The 18,241-nt window shown below is 42.7% G+C and overlaps 1 protein-coding gene across 1 annotated transcript; it reads right to left on the bottom strand.

The window, feature by feature from the left end:
* Positions 1–364: 364 nt before the first annotated feature.
* Positions 365–16,856, bottom strand: LOC126539873 (uncharacterized). Its single transcript, XM_072286310.1, has 4 exons — positions 16,781–16,856; positions 5,876–5,931; positions 4,896–4,985; positions 365–1,018 (listed from the first exon to the last, which is right to left on the bottom strand). The coding sequence occupies exons 1-4, from the start codon at positions 16,818–16,820 to the stop codon at positions 773–775; spliced, it is 432 nt and encodes a 143-aa protein (XP_072142411.1). The 5' UTR covers positions 16,821–16,856; the 3' UTR covers positions 365–772.
* Positions 16,857–18,241: the final 1,385 nt, after the last annotated feature.

The following is an 18,241-nucleotide window of genomic DNA, read 5'->3' as shown; positions in this document are numbered from 1 at the left end:
CAACATTCATTGACATTTTTTAAGTTGATTTCAGCAAGGAAGTTTTCACGGGTTCAAATTGATTTTACTGCTCGCAGCAAGTTTGCAATCACATGAGAATAATAGAAAAAGAGAGTGCTGAATTCGAAAACAATTACAGCGGTTACGTAAGACCTACTAACATGCTTTAGTTTGCTATATTGGAGTATAATATTAGTTGATATAGTGGTCAATAATAGTAACTCCACATTCCCTCAGTCTGCAATTAAACGATCATCAACTGCTTTTATTAAGTGGAGTGTAGTTTTCTGTCCTTCAACAGTGTTGAATATAAGTAAGAGTTAGCGAAGCTCTGTTGAGACAAAGGATGGAAAAGGTACATCTTATGATAAACCGGCTAGCATTGTCGTGGGTCCTTTCTGATTTTGCACTGAATCGTATGCCATGCATTAAGTAAAATTTCTGAGCAGTGGGCACGCATCTACTAGATTTACGGGTTGGCGGTGCCTTCCCCTAAGCATGTTGTACAGCTTTTGTGTTAGATGGCGATCATTCAGATTTCGCTTTCTGGGACACCATTCGTATTTGTGTTTCGTGTTTGTGTGTTGTAGCATATAACGTAGTAGCTATTACTTCATTCGATAGGTTGGTTTATGTAGATACAGTAGTGTTTCTTGCAGAAATTGGAAAATACCATAAAACAAAGAAATAATTGCAGTTAGTAAGAAATATCTGGAGATCATACAGTGTGCGAAATACCTAAAGCACAGGTATAAAGCTTCACATATTGTAATTACTGATGCACCCCGCCTTTGATTAGGTTGCTATTTTTGGACTTATTCTTTTTGCTTTTCGGCTTAGTCTTTGGTTTCTTCGTGCCCTTTGGTTTCTTTGTCCGATTGGTACGCCTGCTCTTCCGGGGACGAGCAGTAGTTGTGGATTTGTATCGCAAGAATATCTGAACATCTTCATCGTCTTTATGAAAACACCCCGCCACTGACGGCAGCTCGGCACAAATTCTGTGTGACTCCCCTTGGAACTGCAAATATAGAAAAACCATAGGTATCTCACATAACATGGCAAAGAAACCTAAAACACGAGAAATATCCATTTGTTTTAAGGAGCTACCGAACAAAATTTAGAAAGAAATCATGAACGTGTGAGAATTTCATTCAGGAAACGCGAATATTTCGATGATCGCATTCCATACATATTAATAAACGGCTGGGTTGTGAGTGTTTTATGAGCGCGCACCAGCCGCAAGATAGACCGAGTGGGGCTGAGAGCCTACGGGCATGATGAATTGCCTACTCATGAAAGCATCGTACAGACCCAGACTGGCAGCCCTTGGCATAGATCAGCTCACGCTCACACGCCTTTGGCAGTGCTAGGTGAGCCCATAGAGGCAGAGAGATGAATAAAGGGAAATGCCTTGAAACCTGATAGGAAGATCATATTTTTTTTTTCCTGAACTGGGCAAAAAGGAAACATTGGAGCAATAAAGCACACCATTGGAGTGACCGCAGGCACAAAAAAAAAGCAGTTTGCAGCTACTTTAGTATACGCTAACGAGGGTGAAGCCGAAAGCCTGCGGGCTCACGAGGCATCCATTCATTACCTGACATTTTCTTTTGCACGCGTTGTTACTTCCTATCATTTCTTTTCTCCCAAGAGAGGTGAAGGGTTCCAGTGTTCACTTATTTATTTATTTATTTATTTAATTATTTATTTATTCATTTGTATTGATGAAATACTGCAGAAAACAGTCCATGCAGGGTGAATAGAATACACATGGTTATTTACAGAGAACTGAATCAAAATTCTACAAGGGCAACAAGTTATATAGTGGACATTTTAAATGCGACTGCCATTTTTAGGGTACTTTGTAGACTTTCTAGGGATAACTGTCTATGTACGTATCTATGGACCCTATAACGGAAACCTATTCCAATAAGTTTTTATTCCAATCTCCTGACGTCAATTGCGCAACCGGCGACGCAAGCATCGGGCGGTGACCCACGGCGTTGCCTAAACAGCCCAATCAAATGCTGACCTCTTTTATAGAAAGGGGACTTTTGTTTGCTTTAAAAACAAATAAGATTGCCCACATTGAGGCCTTTTTTTAGTCTAATTGGCTGACAAGAGGCGAGGAGCAGGCTTAATTAAGTGAGGAGGGTTTCGGTGGGGCCGAGCCAGCGCACCGCAAATAGGTGACCGGATGAAGAGGCTGGTGCCGGCGTTTGCGATTGGTACACTTTCCCTTACTTAGCTTGCGGTGGCTGGTCGAAAATCGCGGCGGCGTTCAACCTAAAGTTAAGAATGTCGCTAAAAAGGATCCTCCGCAAGGAAGAGTTGGCAGAGCGAGGTCGTAAACCTGCCGAAACGGCTCGATTGCGTTATACCACCACGCAAGTTTTGTTATACCCAAATAAACGGCATGCACTCCGGCAGGTACGAGTGGCTGGTGCCCGAGTTATCGACGGCAACCATCTTCTATTTCTTTCGGAACGGGGCATTCTCCGGCTATTCATAAAAGGAAAATGCCGTTTTGCCCGGCATATTAATGCATACTCGACGCGTACACGTCACTTTGACGCAATGAGTTTCACGCTTTTGTGACGTCGAGTGACAGACTAGTGCAGTGGGTTCAGCCTGAAACCTTTTTACCAATAGCATGGGGCTAATGGCAAAACGGCGTTGAGTCAGAAATAATAATTTTTCTTCTGATCGGTCGAATCATGCATAATCATTGTGTACACGTCATATCAGATGGAGAGCTATTATCTTGACGTCGGTGACAGACAGGCGAAGTCCAAAAAAACTTTTTGATCAATCGCGGAGGGCTGATTGCTTAATTGGAATAGAAAAGTTTCGAATTGCTTTACGGTACAGCGCCCATGCATATCCCTAAGCGTTATCCCGCCAACCTGGTTCACTGTGTAATCTATGGTCCAATGGTTAGAGCATCGGGCTGCATGGCGGGGGAACAGGTTTTGAAACCAATCATGGTACCCCTGCCAGTTGGTAATTCCTGGAAGTGCGTATGAACTCGGCGGGCCGAGCAAGCGGCTCATGTCAATGTTTGCTGGCGCCGCCCTAAGTATAAAGACGTTCTCATACGCCATTCCACGACCACACCCGTCAGGCTACGTCTGTCGCCCCATGTTTACGATACGCTAGTGCGCGACAGTGTCGGAGACATTTGCATAGATCACGCAGAGTACAACGAAATCATTACCGTCGACGTCATCTTAGTCAATCCCGTTGCCATAAAAGTGACCGTGCAATGATTCGTGGCAATGCAAGTAATAGCTTGCTGCAAGATTGCTTTCATACGTTCTTGCGTCAACGCTTGGGAATGGGACATGCCGCTCGCTCGCCATCTGCGGAGACTTCAACATCGAACAAAGGACCAGTGGTGCTCTCAATGATCTCGTAATTTGCGGAATCAGACACTTGAGTCTTCACATGTATTCCGCTTCTATAACCATCGCTCTCTGCTCGTCGTCATAATCAACAGATTGCAGGACAATGCGTTGTTTTCTACTATCTCTGCTGAACCGATGGACATTTCTAAAATGTACATGTCGTTTGTACATATTGTCACGTGGTAGTGACGGTGAAGAAAAGCAGCAATACGGTGGAATACAAAACTAGCTTTTATTGGGCGAACCTGTGCCCACAAAAACAGGCTACACTTATAGCACAACGATAGCGGCGAACAAGGTCGGCGATAGTCGGAAATCTGATCAGCGAGTCAAGCGCGTCGGCTTTTATACAGCAGTCGTCAAATGTTCCAGACTAATCGTTCGGACCCGCGTACCTTCCACAAAGTTCTACACCATTCGCGTCACACGATGAAATCAGATAACACAACGTTCGGCGACAACAGATAGCCGGGTAGAAGTATCGATAACTTTCCAGAAACTTCGGATACATGCAGGCGCGTCCCGCGCTGTGCGATTACATTTGTTAGGTGGCGAAACGTGGTCGCCCGATAAAGATAAGTACACGTGTCAATATATACCGCCTGTATACATTCGAATGTACATTCTTATATCTTCAAATTTATATCAAAAGCACCCAAACTACATACTAATAAATAAGTGCACTGCAGTCTAATGCGTCATGCAACCCTCTATCTGTCTTGTTAATTTCATCGCAAAATTTCATCATGTATAATCACTAATCATACACCTGTCGCGAAAACAAATGCTGCTTGCATTACCCTAGACAATAATCTCCATAGCATCAATGCCCTGCTAAGTTTGCTAACCAAAATTATCCTTTTTCGATGTTTTAAGCACCATAACCAGGTCTATTGCGGTATTACGGACCCCAATAAAAACTGCCCGTAGTCGCGGCCCGACCTGACCCCGAAAGTCTTCCACCCTAGTCCAAACCAGGCCAGTGTCGTGCCTAACTAACCCGACCAGAGCTGAACACGGGATTTCAGGTAAGCTGCAGCCTGTGCAGGGCTCCACTCGATGGTTTGAGTTAAAATGCACTTCGTATCTTCCTGTCTAATGAGCTTCCTATCTAATCCTAGCTAGTGAAGTAAAACTATTTAGATGAGTCTAGTACACGATTGTGCGTGCATCTTTGTAAGGGTGTGATGAGGGCGTTTTAGGGCACGAGCGTGATCTCGAATTCTCCGATTCAGCTCCGCCTCCTCTTACAGCAGCTCTACACTGACGTACTGCTATGCGAGTATGTCTAAATGTCTATGGGCTCAAGATGTTCTCACGCGGAATCTCTCTCAACAGGCAGCCGACATGGGAATTTCGGGAAACTACTAAATTCCTTATAGTCGTGGAACGCAGAGAACAGACCAGTTCAATTATGTTGGCAGCAATATAACTCGGAAGAGCGTGTCATAGCAGATTTCTGTGCAGAGTACGTATCAGCGCCCTCACCTTGCATTTCGTTCCATTTTGGTAGTACTGCTTCAGCCATCCAAAGTTCTCACCTTCGCAGTAATAGTTGCAGTAGTCAACAATCACTCCCTGAAAGATGGCATCAGTAAATTTTCTATTAATGCTGCGCATATATTTAATCAACGATAACACTTTAGAGTTCGTTTTTCTCCTAAAAGAAGATATTAAATATTAGAATGATATCCGTAGTACTCCGTGAATTTGTGATGTTTGAACGGAGATCGATTACATGGCAACGCCTTTGTCATATCTATAAGAAATGTCACTAGGCGACGTTGATTGAACCAGTATTCATGTTCCATGCCATGATACATACCCCACATTTACACAGACATAAACAAAATGTACATTGCTTTTCCCTCCTTTCTTCTGCACAAGTTACACTACATGTCGAGCAATAACAAACGTGTTTGCGGCTTTAGGGAAACTCTTCCCAAACATCTTGTTTCTCATCTGTCAGAGCTTGCAGAAATTTTTGCAGACACATGGTGGAGAGACACGCACTATACCAGCAAGGAAAGCGCAAGGCAACCAAACATTTCAAAAGAAAACTTGCAGCATTGGCTGCAAAAATGAGTTCATGCATGAGTCCTGTTGGACTAAAATAGGCTTCGGATGTTTCCATACCATTAATACATTAGGTGCACTAACGCAGTGCCAATTTTAATATATAAAATCGAGTGCAGGAAACTAAATCAAAGCACACTCTCCTGCACTATATCCTTCCTCTCAGCCTTTATACTTCAAAGCACAATAAATCTGCAGTTGACCCCTTGCGGCTGGAAAAACGCATGTCTGGCTACAAATATTACCTGAATGCGTCTCGGTGAACCGGAAATGCCCCATAGAATGCGATAGCTTTACTACACAAAGTATAGCAGTGAGACATGCCGCTCCGAGTATTTAGCAGTAAATCCAATGTGAGAAATGAGACAGAATAGAAAATCGCATATTCATACCGGGTCAGGTGCTGGTCCTGGACAACGGTCATCTCCTAGCGCTGGTAGTTGCAGCACTACAATCAAAGAAGGAGAAGAAATTTTAATAAAGAATGGTCCGGCAGTTTTTGTTGTGGTGGCCTCCGGTGGCGGCTCGAAGTCCTTGGACTCGGGCGGCATCTTCGGCTTGCCGGACGGCCCAGAGCTAGCTGGTCTTCCAATCAAATAAATTCTCAGAACATATTTGTTTACATAAAGCTACTTTATCTGAACAAAACATCTTTCCGCTTTGCTTCCATTGAAAATTAGTTCTAGCTTACTGTGAGCATGAGTAAAATGTTTCTTCTTATTGGTGACGCATTGAAATCGCTTCACTGGGTTCGCATTAAACAAATTTATTAAATAAACCTTCGTTCATTTATATCATGCCTTACGTGGAAACACTGGACGACTATTCCTGAGAACAGGAGGCAGGGTTGCCATATTTTTGTCCCACGCATGGAGCCATATATACAGGAAAGCCAAATGATCTGAGAAAAGTGGTCCCTTCTTGAGGTGGCGCGATGCATCTTCGCAGCTTGTTGTACAGACAGCGACAGACCGCGTTACCGCGTCCAAGTCACTATATTTGGCGCGTTTCTTTCGCTCCTGTGTCGCTGCCAGTAGTCGCCGCGACTGCCAACCATCAGCTCCAGCACCCGCCACAAATGCCTCTGGTGTTTTTCTTTTTCGCATAACTGTGCGCATAAATGTTTGTCGGCTGCTTCAGCTCACGTAGCAGACCCTCACGCGCTGAGGCTCGCATGCCACGATTAGCATGAATATGTGCCCACACCCGACGGTTGCTCATTAATTTGCGTTTAAGACACAAGCTGGCTATATTTAAATCCACGTAATCTATTCACAAGAATCCCTCAGTTTCTTCACTTCACGCCCTTTTAAGGCTATTTGTAGAAAGTAAACCATAGCAATTATTTAGACTTTTGTTACATTTTTAGGTCATATGACGCCACAATATTTATTTCAAAGCAAATATTGAATAAGAGAGTGGCAGAAAACAACACATGAAAGAAAAATTAAGTGGGACTACAAACACGCCATGATTGGAAACACAGCCTTCATTGACATTCCTTTAATTATCATTCTCAATTGACTCGTCCAAATTTAACCTCCGCGCTGTACACTCACGATTACACTCTGCTTTCCAACTACGTTCTTGGGAAAATAACGCTCAGCAACATGCACGCTTCTCTGAATGAACATCTCTTGGCTTCCTGGTGGAGCGGACAGAGGAATATTTCGTTATAATTGCCATACCCTCACCATCATCCAGGAGCAAAATGATTTCCGCTTCGCTAATCTACTATGGGTAAGCTTAATAACAGAATGCTTTCATGCGTGACCAGAAGTCAAGTTTATGTTCGAGAAAATAAATAAAAACAGACGTACGCCAGCTTTAGACGCAAATCACGACCGAAACGACGCTGCATATTGCCACAACTGCGCGGCATGACAGCCGCTCTAATCAAAGTCATATCATATCAAAGCACTTCAGTAAAGCATGTTGAAAAAAAAAGGAACTCAACAAAATAAATAATCTTCTGTGACAAATACATTGATCTCTCTACAAGAGATGGTAGAAATCCAAGATAAAGTTAATAACGCAATACTGAAAACTCAAAATACAAGGTAGACTCAGTAACTTCATATTTTGTGACATCAAGCGGGTTCATAAATGAAGACAGTTCTGGACATTCAAGTATATCAGCGCCCAATGATTCCGAATACAGGTCGTGAGAAAAAGAGCTGCTGAAACGGTTAGTGGAAGACGGAAATTCAACGGTCTTTTTTCGGATAGTTTGATCGTTTTGCTTCAACGCGGTACATCCTTGTTTTTTGTTTTATAGACTTCTATCCTTCTCGAATCACTGCTTTTCGTAAAGATGTGCATCATATTTGTCAACAGTTGGGTGCAAGCCTAACTAACGTTTTCTGCACATTTTAGGCAAAGAAATGATGCCTTTTCTGAAGAAGGGTCCTATAAGAGAGCAGCATATACCAAAAAGGATGTGAACAATTATGATAAGAAAGCAGTTTGATTTGGCATGTTGATTTCAGTTGGGCTTAGATACCCTACTTCTACCAGTGCCTACTTTGCAGTGCAATAAATCTTACAGTTACTCCTAAGGTCGGAGGGAATTACAGCTGCTTATTACGCATACAGGTTGCCTTTCACGAATTATGGAAACAATACTGAGCAATTTTTTAAGGTGCGAGTTATGGCAGCAGTTTCATTACATTTAAAGGTCACTTCGCATGTGGAATCCTGTCTGTCAATTCCCTTTCTATTGGCTTTGTTATTTGTTGGCTTCATATGTTTATGACTAACGAAAACAGGGCTCCTTGGAGCTCCTTCTCGTTCGGTGCGTCAGTTTGAGCTCAACAAGGGCCCTATAAGGTAAAACTATTCCAATAGGTTTTTATTGCAATCTCCTAACGTCAAATTTGCGTAAACGCTGACGCAAGCATGGGGCAATGACCCGCACGGTTGTCTGAAAAGACTAATCAAACGCTCTCCTTACATTAGAGGAGGTCACTTTTGTTAGCTTTAAAAACGAATAGCATGGTCTACATTAGGTGGCTTGTCTTATCTAATTGGCTGACAAGAGGTGAGGAGCACGGTTAAGGGGAGAGGGATTTGATGAAGCCGAGTCAGTGCACTGAAAATCGATAACTGGATAAAAAGGGTGGTCCAGGTGGCTGCGATTGGTCCGATTTCCTTTAGTTGGCTTGAGATGGCTGGTCGAAAATCGCGGCGGCATGCAACGGCAATTTAAGAATCTCGCTAAAACGGACCAACAGCAAAGAATAGTTGGCAGAACGAGGTCATAAACGTGCCGAGTGCTTGAAAACGTAACACGGCCATGCAAAAAGGTTTATTGTACGCAAATAGACCCACGCTCTCCGCAGGTGCGAGTAGCCAGTGCCTGAGCGATCGGCGGCTGCCAACTTTAATTCCTTTCGGAACAGGGCAGTCTGCGGCTATTCAAAAAAAGTTTGTTCAGCACATTAATGTGCCTTTAACGCCTACAGGTCACTTTGACGAGGTGAGTTCTCGTGGTTTTGTGACGTCGCGTTACGGGCAGGTGAAGTGGGTGCAGCCCGAAAACTTTTGACCAATAACCGAGGGCTAATGGCTAAAAGGCATAGAATCAGAAATAACTATTTTTTTTTGTTTGGTCCAATGATGCATAATCAGTGTGTACGCGTCATATCAGATAGGGACCTGGCGCGGCTTTTGTGAAGTCGCGTGATAGACAGGCGAAGTGGTGTGGTTCAAGAAGTTTTTGATCAATCGCGGAGGGATGATTGCAGAATTGGAATAGAAAAGTTTGGAATAGCTTTATGTTATAGCGCGCCAAGTCTTAGTAGCATCTGGTCATTACCAGTAACAATTGTTTAGTACAAAAGCAGCATAAGGCGAAGAGCTGTATATTTATGGTTATATATCGCGGACGATGTCCTTGATACAGAGAAGGTAGAAAAATAATGCAACACACAGGTCCTTACATGATACCGGACAGCGCAAGAGAGCTAGATGAAGCGACATCATTAGGAAAACAGTAGAAATGCTACAATTCGAACCAGTAATGAACTCTCTCATTACAATTGTTTTTTTAATTTTAGTAGACATACGCTGTGACGCATGGTCGAATGGCATTTTCAAGATGCAGGAAAATATTGTAAATTTGGTTGTGTCGGTCGACCGACATATATCATGACCAGTTCCACTCAAATGGATACAGTTGAGATACCGCGTCGGAAACCTTGGTGGCAGGAATAAATTATATTTGCAATGAAATCTACGTTACGTATAAAATTATGTATTCAAAATTTTCGGAGGACCTGCCTAATCATATATCAAGTAAACAGAGAGCAATGAAGCTTGCTTTTTCACCAAAGGTTGACAGAGATCTAGCGCCTTCTATTTGTAGAAAACGGCAGAAACTGACTAAGTAGCATGTCCACTAAGAGCATGTCCAATCTACCATGCTATTCACTTAATTTTTGTAAATAGACAAGCTATCAGGGGCGCTGTAATATAAATCAATTCTAATCTGTTTTTATCCCATTTCTCAAATCTGCCTTTCACGATTCGTCAAAAAATATTTCGGGCTACACCACTACGCCTGTCTGTCACGGGACGTCGCGAAAATCATATCACCTCTACGAACAGATTATGCATAATTAGAAAAAAAATAAGAAAAGAATTATTTCCGATTCCAATCGTTTTTCGACATCAGCGCAACGCTATTAGCCGAAAGATTTTGGCCTCTCTGCACTTCTTTTCTCACGGGACGTTATAAAACCACGGAATCTCGCAATTTTAGAGTGACTTTTACACATTAAGCATGCATTCGTACGGCCCACAATTTTTTTTCAGGCTAGCCAGAATACCTTGTTCCGGAAGGAATAGATGTCTGCCCGCCGTTTGCTCTTGCACTGTCTATGCGGAGCTGCAGAAGCGACCAAGTTTAATGCGCATAATAAAACCATTTCGATGGCACTATAACATTGTCGATATTTTTCGACACGCATGCGGCATAGCTGTGCCAACTACTCCTCACTCAGGGTCCGTTTCAGTGACATTGTTAAGCGCCTGTTGCACGCCGCCGCGATGTTCGACCAGCCGCTGCATGTTAAGTAAGTGGAAGCGGGCCAATCGCAGGCGCCGGCACCGCCTTGCTCATCCGGTTATCTACTTTCACGACGTTAACTTGGTCCCAACGAAACGCTTGCCACTTTTTATGATCCTCGAGTTTTGTCAGCCATTTAGATGAGAAATACTGTCAAAATAGGAATTGGTGTTTGCTTTGTAAAAAAATAATATTCACCTCCTGTCAAGAAGAAAAGCGTTTGGTTGGGCGGTTCAAACAACGCCTCGGTTAACCACCCGAAGCTGGCGTCGGCGGTTACGTAAATTTCAGGTCAGGAGATTTGAATAAAGGCAGATTGCAATAGTTTCGCGTTATAGGACGCCAAGTTACAAAGTGTTAGGTGTGAAGGTCAGCAGCGTTTATCTAGATGGCATTGTACTGCTCATGAAAGTGACTTACTATAAATAACTGAAGACGACAATGAGCAATGGCTAATGGAGCGTTTAAACAATTTACACAAACCGCTCCCGCCGTGCCAATGTTCTGTCCTTTGGAATTGAGGATACCGAAAAAGCGGAAACGTGGGAGCAATCTGAAAAACTTGTGCGTCAATTTTGCTCCGATAAGCTCGAACTAACTGTGAACACCATTGTGAGAGCGCACAGACTAGGCGCATTTTCGGCAGATAAGAAACGGCCAATTATAGCAAAGTTTTGTAATGAGAAAGAGCTTGAATCTGTTTTAAACATGGGCATCAAGTTGAAGAACACAACACTTAGAATCTCCCGAGATTACTCAGCCCCTGTACGTGAAAAACGCCGAAAGCTCTTACAGTTTGCTAAAAGTATTAAGAAAGAAGGCGATCGCACTAAGCTCGTTTTCACTAAGCTCTTTATCAATAGATATGTGTACGTGTGGGACTCGGACAACAACTGCGCAGTTCGTCTTAACACCAACGAACGGGGCACAGAAAATGTAACTGCTATAAATGACCAGACCGAATGACGCACTAATACATGCTATCCCGCCACATTAGTGCCTTCTTTACACAAAGCGCAATTGGCCTCACGTGATATTGGCTTTTTGTACACAAATATACGTAGTGTTCTCCCAAAAACTGTCCCACTGTCTTCATTGATAGATTCCTGTTCAGCTTCCATAGTGGCTCTTACCGAAACCTGGCTGAATGATACTGTTCCTGACAACTGTATCTTGGTCAGCGGTACAGGATATAATTTTTTTCGTACTGACAGGCTTCAACGAAAGGGAGGCGGTGTTCTTATTGCCATAAAACATGATGTAGTGGCCGTTCCCGTTGCTGTTAATTCCTTTCTTGAATGCGTGTTAGTTTCCCTTAAGTGCGGCCCGACGTCCTTTGTTATCGGTGTATTTTATCGTCCTCCTGATATGATGTGCACGTTTGCGAGCGAATTTCGCAGAGTTTTGGATGATGTGGTAATCCGATTTCCCAGCTCGGTATTATTTTCGGCGACTTCAACTTTCCTTCAATAGACTGGTCAACGCTGACAGTTATGTGCAAAGATACCGAAGCGAACGAATTTCTTACCACTTGCCTTGACCACTCGCTAACACAAGTAATAGATCAACCTACGCGACACTCGGCAACCTCTGCAAATATTCTCGACCTCATCCTTACAAACAATCCTGACCTTTGCTCTGATATCACCCACTTAGATGGCCTTTCTGACCACGCCATTATCACCGGCAACCTCACACGCCCGTTTAACACGCGACAAGCCACCAACAAAAAAATCAGATGCTACAACAGAGCCAACTTTGCTAATATGAATTCCGAATTATCGAATTTTTCAGAGCACTTTATTGACAGGCACCTATCATTCACGGTAGAAGAAAATTGGCTTCTGTTTAAAAACTTCCTCAAAGAACTAATAGAAAAATTCATACCTATCATTACAATAAAAAGCAACCGTACTACTCCCTGGTTCACGCAGCAGCTTCGGCGTTTCAACAATAAAAAAAGCGACTCTACAGACAGGCCGATAAAAACGTTACGTCGGTTTCTTGGCTGCGTTACAAAGCCTGCGATAAAGAATACCAAACATTACTTAAAACCACACGCCGTCATTTCTTTTGCCATAACCTAACATCTATGCTTAAAAATAACCCTCGAAGATTCTGGCGCATCGTGAATCCCAAACAACATCCTGGTATCACTCTTCATGATAGCAACAACATTTCACTTCCGGAATCACAATGCGCAGAACTTCTAAATGAGACATTCACGGCTGTTTTTACCTGCGAGGACATTACTACCGCACCTATGAAGGATTGTATATCTGACATTGACATGCCAGAAATTGATGTAACCGAAGCGGGCATATTTTCCCTTTTAAGTAAACTGAAAATTTCTTCTACATGTGATAATAATGGTATCAATAACACTATACTGAAAAATACACGTCATGGCATCTGTAGTATTCTGACGGCCCTTTTTTCACAATCTCTCGCGACAGGCACTATCCCCGATGATTGGCGAATAGCCAAGGTAGCACCCTTTTTCAAGTCAGGCGACCGTTCTTTACCATGCAACTACAGACCTATTTCGCTAACAAGTACCATATGCAAGGTCATGGAACACGTCATTCACTCCCAAACTGCCAAATACTTAGAAAGCCACAACATAATATACCAGTATCAACACGGTTTCCGCAAGGGCTACTCCTGTGAAACACAACTTGCAGGGTTTGTTCATGACTTACACTCATCCATTGACGCTGGTTTACAAGTAGATGCAGTTTTCCTTGACTTCTCCAAAGCTTTTGATTGCGTTCCGCACCACAGATTACTTCTCAAACTTGCATGCCTTAACATACACCCTAACGTCCTCGCATGGGTTAAAGATTTTCTTTCCTCCAGGCTCCAGTACACTTCCGCTAACAACTACAATTCTTCTTTTGCCCACGTTACTTCCGGTGTCCCCCAGGGCAGCGTGCTAGGTCCTTTACTTTTCTTAATATATATTAACGATCTTCCTTCTTGCGTAACGTCCCGGGTTCGTCTCTTTGCCGATGATGTCGTAATTTACCGCACAATTTCCTCTGATATCGATCGCCAATGCTTGCAATCTGACCTTGATGCAATTGCCTTATGGTGCTCCAAATGGCTAATGTCGCTTAATATCTCTAAAACCAAGTTCATGACATTTAACGGCCGAAAGTCTCGAATTGAAAACACTTACTTCATTAATAACAGCACGATTGACTCTTCCACTTCCTACAAATATCTTGGCCTTCATTTCCAGTCTGACCTAACGTGGCATCACCATATAAATGTAACCCTGGCAGCTGCTAACCGTACTCTTGGAATACTTAAACGAACCCTCAAGCAAGCGCCACCACTCGTACGAAAACAGGCATATACCACAATCATTCGCCCGAAAATTGAATATGCTGCGGCAATTTGGGATCCCCATCAGGTATATCTAGCCTCTAACCTTGAAGCCCTGCAGAACCGTGCTGCTCGATTTATTTTTTCAGATTATTCTACATTCACCAGCGTTACATCTTTAAAAAATCGTGCCGGTTTGCAATCCTTGAGCCTTCGTCGAAAACATTCCCGCTTATCACTATTTCATAAAATTTTCCACCATTCCTCACTTCGTGATGATTTCTTTCAGTCACCGCCGATTATCTTTCCTCGCCGCGATCACCCTAACAAAGTAAAACGCATTTTGTGTCGGTCATTAACTTTCGCTCAATCCTTCGTACCACGCACTATCATCGATTGGAACGATTTACCCTCATACATAGCCATGGAAACTGACACAGCCAAATTTAAGGAAACAATTTGCACTACTGTGAGAAGCTGCTAAAATGTTGTTTCCTTATTCAGTGTGTTTCCCGGATAATTTTTATGCTGTGTGATGTGCTGCTTGCTCCTGACGTTTTTATGTAACGTTTTTCTTTTTTTTTGGGGGGGGTTTCTAATGTTGACTACACTGACTTGTTGAACGAAAACAAAAAAACGTCTTCTAAATGTTTTTCTTTTTATGTATGCTGTACCTGAATGTACACTTGCTTTTCTTGTAGCCCCCCCCCCCCCTATGTAATACCCTCCTTCGAGGGCCTTTAGGGGTATTGTAAATAAATAAATAAACAAATGTAATGTCTTATCCCCAAGTAGGTAAAAATTGTTTGCGACACGTAGGCCATCAAATAAAGCTAATAAAGAGTCCATTTGCCTAGTGGAGCAGTCAAAGAAGAATAGGATAATTATTGATGAATAAAATACTTTGGTGAGCATATCGCAGTGGCTTTTCAGTATTTACTCGTAGCTTACCGATATTCTTGTGTAGAATAGAATAAGTAAATTGGACATCTACTAAGCTGTAGCGATAATCCTTGGCATATATAAGAAAAGAATCGGTTTCAGGAGAAGCTAAGGCCAATTCATTGAATCCTGGCACCGAAATGTAGGTCTATTAGTAACAGAAGCAGAAACGGTTGTTTGGATTATTGAGAAAGTGGGTAATAACTGATAGTGCACTTTGCGGTTAGAGAAAGTAGCGTTGCGCAGCTCATGCAATCCATTGAAGGATCGGACATGAAGCCGGCGTAGACTGGAGAGGGCCAGCTAGTAACCGTTGGAAAGATCGTTCTTCCTGTAATGGACATACAATAGGCTGGTAGTGGGGGCGATTTATTAAACAAACAAAATTTCGCAATAGAAACGGGTGGAGTCACTGGCCGTCGGGTCTATTAGAGTAATATCCTTACAAAAGAAGTGGGTTTAAGCTACGTTCCACTGATGTAGAGATACGATGTAGGCACGTACATAGTAGCCAGTGAGCGTACGGTTAAGGTGTTTCGTACATCCACTTGTCTGTACCTTGGTTAGCTAGTGACATGATAAACACCATTGCTGAATATAATCGACGAATTTTCAAAGAGAAACTGATGCCATGAAGCTTTACGGTGCAGTATGTCGTCGCGAAGCAGGAAGTGCTTGACGTCAAAGGGACATATGGTCGGCAGCATATATTTTGTCGCGTATGCAGGAGTTACGGCGATCTATTTGTTCAAAAAAATATGTCGGAAACGCTTGAACGGGATCGAGGGTGCCGGGATAGAAGGAGGTAGTTAGAATGTCTATTGGCAGAAGTGGGCCGGGAGGGAGCAAGAAGGAACGCTTGACGTTCTGGAAGGACTCTCAAGTAGCAATGTATCGGCGCACATAACCGTAGAGGCCTAGCCGGAAGAAATGGCGGAGCACGCAATCATATATGCGAGATACTTCGAGGTGTCTGGTTGTCGGGGCTTCCTGGAGCTGGTGGAGAAGAATGGTACAGAGTGGCTTTGGTAGTACGAGCAGAGGCTTGGGAGTATCGGAGTTGGTATTAGGACGGTAGAGAGTATTATCACGGAGCGCGACCAGGCGGGGGGACAGGTTGGAGTGAGTGACAAGGACGCAAATTATTGATAAAAAAAATGCAAGTTTGGATCATTCACGCGTAAGTTGACATGTCGCCCCACTCGGCAGATTGAACATTTGGACGTACAGTGTTTGTAACAACACAATGTTCATTAATTTACACACAAACACAAACAAGGAATACTATAGTATTTAGAACTCGTGAAGCAAATACATATAAATATCAACCATTAACATTAAAGTTACTCCAGGTTATCCTCCTAACTTTTACATAATTTCTAGCTCAATATGCTGGACAGATCATACTATCAATAAAGAACAGTGTGGTACCAGTCTTAACGAAGGCAACCAAACAGAACGGTGATGAGCAGTGGCGACGATACATTTGGTAAGGAGTATGTTTCCGCAAAGGTAGCATGAAGTTGTTAGTAAGTATCAGAAATATGCGGATATAAAATACCAACATAATACTAACAATTACCTTGTTAGAAGGATGATGTACGTAATAACAAAAAGTGGGATTTTATCAATTCACTGTTTGGCAAGTGTGGATGCAGTCACGTCATCATTTAAACTGTACCCTCTTTTGTATTTGTCGATTTGATTGGTGGAAGACGGTGCATGCACAAAAGTGACAGGATGGTTATCAAAGGAATAGGTTTGTTTGTAGTAGAGAATAAATCATATACCCCAAAACCTCTGCAAGAAGCTGAAATGTAGTTCATGATAACATTCCACAGTAGTACATTCCTACTACTTCGGATATTACAACATATGTTGGTGGCTTTCGTGACCAATCGTTTGCTATACTCTTCATGTAATAAAGTACTTGTAAAAATCCCCCGTGTTCACTTACCCTGGATCAGTAGTACAACTGGTAGTACAGCAATCGTCATCGTTCATTCGCCGTATCTTCTTTAGCTGGCGTCAAGACTGCAGGATTCGCTTTAAACCTGTTAATCTGAAATTCACAAGTACCACATCATATTTTGGTGCCGCATAAAGGTAGTGTCCACTGAATTACAAGTATTAGAGCGACATCAATGAGTATATGTCAAATATATTCTTGAGAAAAGTTCAAGCTTTTTTCTGAGCAGCGCCAAAGATTATTTTGAGCGATCTTTAAGCATGTGTACTGTCGTGCCATTAGAGTGACATTTACAGACGTTCCCTCAGCCTAAGTGACAACCTTTGCATGACCAGATATTAAAAAATTAAAATAATTTCTCCTGCTCTCCTCCTCTTCACATGTGATGCGTTCCAGTGAATAACGCGCCCCTCCGCCACGTACGGGAACCAATAAACGCAACTCGTTTCCCCCACACGACTTATCATATATAGAAGCTGATAGTAAGAAGAACCTAATCTAGCGTCCTTTATTTTATCGTGTCATTTTTCTGCACCCGGAGCGCCCTAGATCCTGCAGCAATAAGTAGGGAGGGGGAGGAAGAGGGCCACGCTGTATCGAACATGCCAGCATAAGCCTCCATCTAAAGAGCAACTAGGCTCCACCAAATATTTCACATCATTCTTTGCTCTGAACATTCTTCCCAAAGCTACAACGCTATGCTACACTACCCGTGCAGGCCATGTAGGATGTTCTTGGCTGTTGAAGGTGGTGTGAATGCAGTTAGACATTTCGAGCAGTCCTTCCAGTTGCTTTCAAAACGCCTGCCTGCTTTACTTGACGTTATTTATTTATTGATTGATTTTCGATGCCCTCAATCGACGAGGCATTTCAGTGGGGAGTGAGTGACAACGTACGAACAAAGAAAGGAACAGAATGAAACGTGCAGGGTTATACAGTATTAGCGACAAATTGTAAAAGTGAAAGAAAATATAACAGAATGGTACTAAAATAAATACAACCCTACTGAACAGACATAGACACAGCATTATGCAATCATAGTGTCAAATATGAGCGTAAGAGAAATTTGGGAAAGGGAGACAAAAGAAAGTAGGAGAAAGAAAAGAAAACGTGCAAAAGCTGAAGAAATTGCAGGCATGTCGACACATGTAAAAAAAGGAAAGGAGTTGGGAGGAGAGATAAATGAGTTGATTAAGCAGGACTATCACAAAGCAGGTGCGCAGCTAAAGAATCGGAAAAAAGAGAATGATCATAAATGAAAACAATATCTTCAGGTAGGCGGTTCTAATCCTTTGATGTGTGCGATATGAAGGGAAAATAGAATGTGTTTGCTTTACAAAAAAATGCCTTTTGCTTTGTGTTTATGGTCAATCCGTGCTGAGTGATAAGGGGGTGGCGTGATAAATTCAGTCCATAGCGATGAATGATGGAAAACCTCGTGAAAGAGGC

This window comes from Dermacentor andersoni, chromosome 2 (assembly GCF_023375885.2).
Source record: "Dermacentor andersoni chromosome 2, qqDerAnde1_hic_scaffold, whole genome shotgun sequence".
NCBI classification, from domain to species: domain Eukaryota; kingdom Metazoa; phylum Arthropoda; class Arachnida; order Ixodida; family Ixodidae; genus Dermacentor; species Dermacentor andersoni.
Note: the sequence above shows the minus strand (reverse complement) of the source record. Positions and strands in the feature narration are given on the sequence as shown.

Coding starts and splice junctions, on each gene's coding strand:
- LOC126539873 (XM_072286310.1), bottom strand. CDS start 16,820: ATGACGATTGCTGTACTACCAGTTGTACTACTGATCCAGG. Junction 5,932..16,780: donor AGTTGTACTACTGATCCAGG/GTAAGTGAACAC, acceptor CTTTGATTGTAG/TGCTGCAACTACCAGCGCTA. Junction 1,019..4,895: donor AAAATGGAACGAAATGCAAG/GTGAGGGCGCTG, acceptor CTATATTTGCAG/TTCCAAGGGGAGTCACACAG.